General features: G+C 40.3%; 2 protein-coding genes across 3 annotated transcripts in view; both read left to right on the forward strand.

The window, feature by feature from the left end:
• LOC107757520 (laminin subunit gamma-3-like) overlaps positions 1-1,241 on the forward strand; it is a 69,981-nt gene extending 68,740 nt beyond the window's left edge. The window contains exons 27-28 of the mRNA XM_016575009.1: positions 228-330; positions 563-1,241. Of these exons, the coding sequence (XP_016430495.1) occupies positions 228-330; positions 563-813 (354 nt within the window). The 3' untranslated portion in view covers positions 814-1,241. The remainder of the gene's footprint in view (positions 1-227; positions 331-562) is intronic.
• Positions 1,242-2,750: 1,509 nt separating this feature from the next.
• Positions 2,751-5,344, forward strand: part of LOC107757519 (allograft inflammatory factor 1-like) — a 14,020-nt gene continuing 11,426 nt past the window's right edge. The window contains exons 1-2 of one of the 2 annotated variants that reach the window (XM_016575008.1): positions 2,751-2,912; positions 3,108-3,169. In XM_016575008.1, the coding sequence (XP_016430494.1) occupies positions 2,888-2,912; positions 3,108-3,169 (87 nt within the window). In that variant the 5' untranslated portion in view covers positions 2,751-2,887. The other variant, XM_016575006.1, reaches the window with a different exon arrangement.

The raw sequence follows: 5,344 nt of genomic DNA on the forward strand, positions 1-5,344 counted from the left end.
AATACTTTGGGCAATATAGTGTATGTTTGGTGCGGTAGGGGGCCCAATCTCATATTCTTTCATAGGGCCCAAAATTGCTAGCGGCGCCCCTGACTGCAGTACATGTTCCACAGAAAGACTAGATCAGATCAAGTATTAAACATGATACTTATCTGTAAAGTCCAGATTAGGTGACCGAGGAGGTTGTTTTTGCATAGCCATGATGCTGATTTGCTATCTCTCCTCAGGACATCCAGCTTTCTTCAAAGAGTGTGATAGACAGCATGGAGACTGCCAAGAGTCAGCTGGAGTCCTTTACAAGCATGCTATCTCTGCTCCTTAAACAACTGGGTGAATTCATGATTTTAATTATTTTTTTTGATTAGTTTAGTTGTTTATTGCTTTGTATTATTTTGTTTTCAGCGTGCTTTATCTCTACAACCCTACATAGGACAAGCAGTTTGGAGAATGGATGTTTTGTGCTTTGCTTTGCTTATTTTTTTTTTTCATTTTTTGGGGGGACAAAAGTATTCCTTTCAACAATAATCTCAAAATCATACTCTTCTCCCATTGATGTGAGCAGATGCTAATGCGGTGCTGGAGAACTATGATCGCATCCTGAATGAGACGGCAGCCCGTCTTCGTGTTCTCCAGGGTGCTGTGGAGAGTCCATCTCTCACTGGAAAGATTCAGAGGCTCCACAGTGCTGCGCAAGATCAAGAGAAACAGCTGCAAAATCTTGAACAGAGCCTGCAGGAGATACGAGAAGAAAGAGACAGTCTGACAGACATCACCCAGAACTTGCCTAAAACATGCCCACAAAAAGGGCACTGAGCCGGGGGGAGGAAGAAGTCTATCAGTTGTCTAGTCTTTTGGAGAGACATTGAGGTAGCTCAAAGGAGTTAGTCACCTCAGAGAATCTGAATCCCCCTCTCCCTCTCAATTCCTCTTTCAGCTGTGTCCTGTTACAAAGCAATACTGAACATTTAAATGACACATTAAAATGTAAATTCTTTATAAACATTCATTTGTTGTGAATACAGAGTGGCTTTACTTATTTACTCTATTGGTAAAGAGTCAAAATGCAGGTGATGGCATTTATACACTGTAGCACTTTGAATTGAAATCATCAGTATTCAAGCAAAATGTCAGTGTGACTGGACTTCCAGAGATGATCACATTTACATTATGCTTGAATATTGATGTTTTGCAGACTGACATTATAAAGTTCGCTTGCAATGTAATATGCAATTTTCCCATCCATTAACCTTAACTAATGGGAGTTCCTGACAAGATATGGTCTCTTTTTGGCCACTTGGGGGTGCCATCTACTCAAATTAATCTGGTTGTTGTACACAATGTCCTGCACACGAGTTTGAAACTGAACATTTTTAAAAGTCAGTAAATCAAGACCAAATAAACATACTGTGTGTCATGCTGTTTTCAAGAGTGTGATCATGCATTATGAGCATCAGCGTGAGCCTGTTGACATGCAATGTATTATTTATTTAACATGGCATATGAAATATTTATTTCTGTGCTTATTATCCATCTGTTAATAAATTATAGTCACAAAAGGAATTGGCTATGAATAGTTGAAATTTTCCATTATTTGGAATATATTATCAACATGTCTGCATGGCCCATCGTTTTCTTGCTTTCAGTTTTGATGTATCATGGCTTATTGTATTAGCTGCTTCCTGTGAAAACTGAGCTTTTGATCTGTTATCTGAGCCACTGACTGAGCTTGTACCCTTTAATGTTCTTAACCCCATTGAACCCAAGACTAGAGACATGTTGCTTAATTTCAATACAAAGGGAAGCATTTGTCAAAAACGGACTACCAGATTGAACACTTCACACCATAACACACATCCATATTGCATCACACACACAAAACTACATTCATAACAATTGTCATATTTGTATAGATTATTAGTTATAGTTACAAAGCTATATGTTTAATGTTGATAGATCACTGACTATAGTATATAAAAGTTTTTAACACAAAATATAATAGGCTACTTAAAGCTGTTGAGAACCGCTATTAAAACAAATGCTGTAGAATCAAAGGCAAATCATTGGAAGCAACCATATTAAAACCTCCGTCTCTAATAAAACCCACACACATCAAATAAAACGTTATCAACTGCACAACAATAAAGCATGCAGCAGTAATTGCAGGAAATTAAATTCTTCTGACTTTCAGATCCAAAGTAGACATAAAAATAGATATAAGCTGAGATAAAAATTTAATGTGATGAACGATAAGATAAGAAAATTTAAAAAAAACTATAAATATGTATTCTAATAAGAGCGAAAAGGTTAAAAAAAAGTGCAATTTTCACAGCTGCACAAATCGGTATGCACTGTGAAATACAATATGAAATGTGCAAAACTAAATGAAGCATGCAGCCGTAATTACAGGAAGATACGTTTTAAGTTAAAAATTAAACGATGAGAAAGATAAGATAGGAGTGAAAGTTTAAAAAAACAGCTGTGCAATACAATATGTGCAAAACTGACTAAATAAAAAGTGCTATAACAGTTACTACATAGTGGAGCTGAGCACGGCTGGAACGCTGAAGACGTTTTATAGGCGTATATATGGCTAATAAAATTACAAATAGCTTTATACGTTGTATATATGCATAATGAAAGGACATTGGCTGGCAGAACACCGGAGTTTCCCCGTTGTCATTTGAGCCTGCATTACCTCTCTTCACCGCACGGTGGCGTTTATAGCTGTATTCCTGGCGAGCAGAGAGCGCATCACAGGGAGACCTGCGCCTGTAAGCAGCGTGAGATTCCCTCTCTCCCACAGACATTATCGACGCGAGCGAGCGCTCACACAACTCCACTGTCTCTCCGTTCTCTACCTACACCGCCAGCTCTCGACCGTCCCAGCATGCCTTCCAACCTGGATTTACAAGGTATATCTTTTGTCGCCGGTCTGTTTTGTGTGAATCGATGCTTTATCTAGCGGTATACGCACGGAACCTGTTTTTGTTCTATGCGCGCCGTTAGCGGCCGACTGTCCTTATCTCATGCCTGCAAGTGCACCAGACAGCCTGATAAAACATCCAGACGGGTGTGTAACGTGAAGGTCCCTATGTCTCATTTTTCAGGCGGGAAAGCCTTCGGGTTACTCAAAGCACAGCAGAGGGAGAAGCTGGAGGAAATCAATAAGGTAAATAAGCTAACGCCGTCGGATTATTATTGTCTCAATTGGGAGGCGAGATTAATTCATTGGCCTTGAACCGCCTCCATTCACCCTTGTGATGTTCCCACACGCTTTGTCTCTAAATATTAGTTTGGTTTTTAATTTACTTCGTTTCTTCTCTGTGGTCTCTTAGCTGTTAAATGCTATTTTGGGCAGCAGCGGAATTGTTAAGCTCGATTTTACAGCAGCATGGCCTAATTTAGTTAGACAGTTCGACCACATTAAGCCGCAGATCATTTCACAACCCAGAGCAGGGCTGTGTCTCAAAACCTGCTGAGCTGCCAAGGGTGGCAGGATTTTCTCCTTTTATTAAAGCTGCACGAAACTGTAAAAATGATTAAAATCACTATTGCGGTAGGCATTTGACCAGGTCTCGAGACGCAGCCCAGTTCATCCCGCGCATGAGTCATTCACTGCTGCGTTAAGCGCTCAAGGTTTCCCCCAAACACCCTCCCCGTTATCCATTGGTCGGACAAACAGATAGCCCCGCCCATAACTCGCGCCATTGGCTGAGCCAGTGTTAGTGTGTTTCGCGGGGCCAAGATTCTCAAACAATAATTTCGTTACCGCCACAGCATGCTTTCAGCATACTGGGTAGCCTACTATAAGCATATTAAACAAAGTATTAAAAAATGACATGCTTAACATTTAAGTAAGCGAGGTGACCTCATCTTGGGCGTTTCAAACAAACCCAGACCTTTTACGAAAATCCCAAGAGGCTTATTTTCATGAGCAGTGTTATTTTAAAGCTAATATTTAACCCCCCCCCAACGGGAAACAGGTGTCTGTGATCCGGCATGAATGGACCCATTATGTGGGAAGAAGATTGAGGAGTGGGCAGCAGTGGCATTTGAGCCGCTGTTCCCCCTCTCATGTGGACTGTGGCTGGCAGGAGTGACAGCTTGATGTGGTCACATGAACACTCAGAAAAAAATGAGAAAATCAGGTCATATGGCCTAGTAGTGTCAACTGCAGTGCTTACCTGCACATAGTGTAGAGGTGATTATCAGGAAAAGGGTCAATAAAATGTTCAAGAGCATAACACATTTCACATAACATGGTCAAATATATTCAGAGTAATGATTTTGAAGACAATTTTAGCTTGCAATTTTAGCTTAATTTTGACTCATTGTTTCGAGTTCTGATGTGAAGGAATGTTGATGTGTAGTCGTGACTTGACTGAGGTAGAAGGCGGTACTCGGGCTCTTCATCTCTCAGCATGACTCAAGAGGGCTGATCCTCACAGTGTAGTTTTCATCTTCTAATTCTAAAACCGTATCATGACTTGACCACAACTTGCTAATCTATCTTATTTTTACTCCCTCTCCAAGTATGTGTGGGTTAGAGAGAGAGGCAGAGACAAGAAGACGTCATGATGAGTCATAATTAACAGTTCAAGGTTGCTTTATGCTTCTCAGGCACCTATAGATCCACACACACAGGCTGTTTGCTTTTACAGCACATTCCTTCACTTAGTTAGCAGCATCTCCCACCAACCATATTTAAAATCCACTCACAAACACACCCACACACAGTGTGTGATCTCCCTGATACACACACATTCTAATACTTCGCTGATAGTGAAGTCTCATATCACACATGTGGATCTTTGATTTATGGGCCTTATGCAGAGTCTTGTCATAGATCATTAACAGAGATGTTAGAATTAACCGGCCTTTGTTGTGTTTGACATTTAATTATGCACTGCCCAGTTTTTCAATAACAGGACTTTGGGAGTGCTTTTTGTTTTGTTATTGCTGGCTACACTAGCGAACATCCTGCATTTTCTGACTGACACTAAAAGTCCGGTCACATTAGCAAAATTTCGTCAAAATTTCTTAGGCAAAAAAGGTCTGTTGTCAATAGAGTACACAGCTCACACATAAATCACTTTAAAACCAAGAAGATTTCTGTTGGTCAATTTGACAAATTCATGTTACCAACTAGGGCTGCACTATTAATCGAATGCGATTGTCATGCGCATTTTGTTAGTAAAGCCGGTTCTGTAATCAGCAGTAAATCATCATCACATGCTTTCAGATGGAGCAGCATTTACTACACAGAGCCGTAGTTCACTGACAAGTTACGCAAACAAATCGCAGACGATATTATTGCGCAATTATGAAATCGAAGAAATCGTTC

The sequence above is a fragment of the Sinocyclocheilus rhinocerous genome, unplaced genomic scaffold (assembly GCF_001515625.1).
Source record: "Sinocyclocheilus rhinocerous isolate Xijiao unplaced genomic scaffold, SAMN03320098_v1.1 scaffold984, whole genome shotgun sequence".
Taxonomy (NCBI): Eukaryota; Metazoa; Chordata; class Actinopteri; order Cypriniformes; family Cyprinidae; genus Sinocyclocheilus; species Sinocyclocheilus rhinocerous.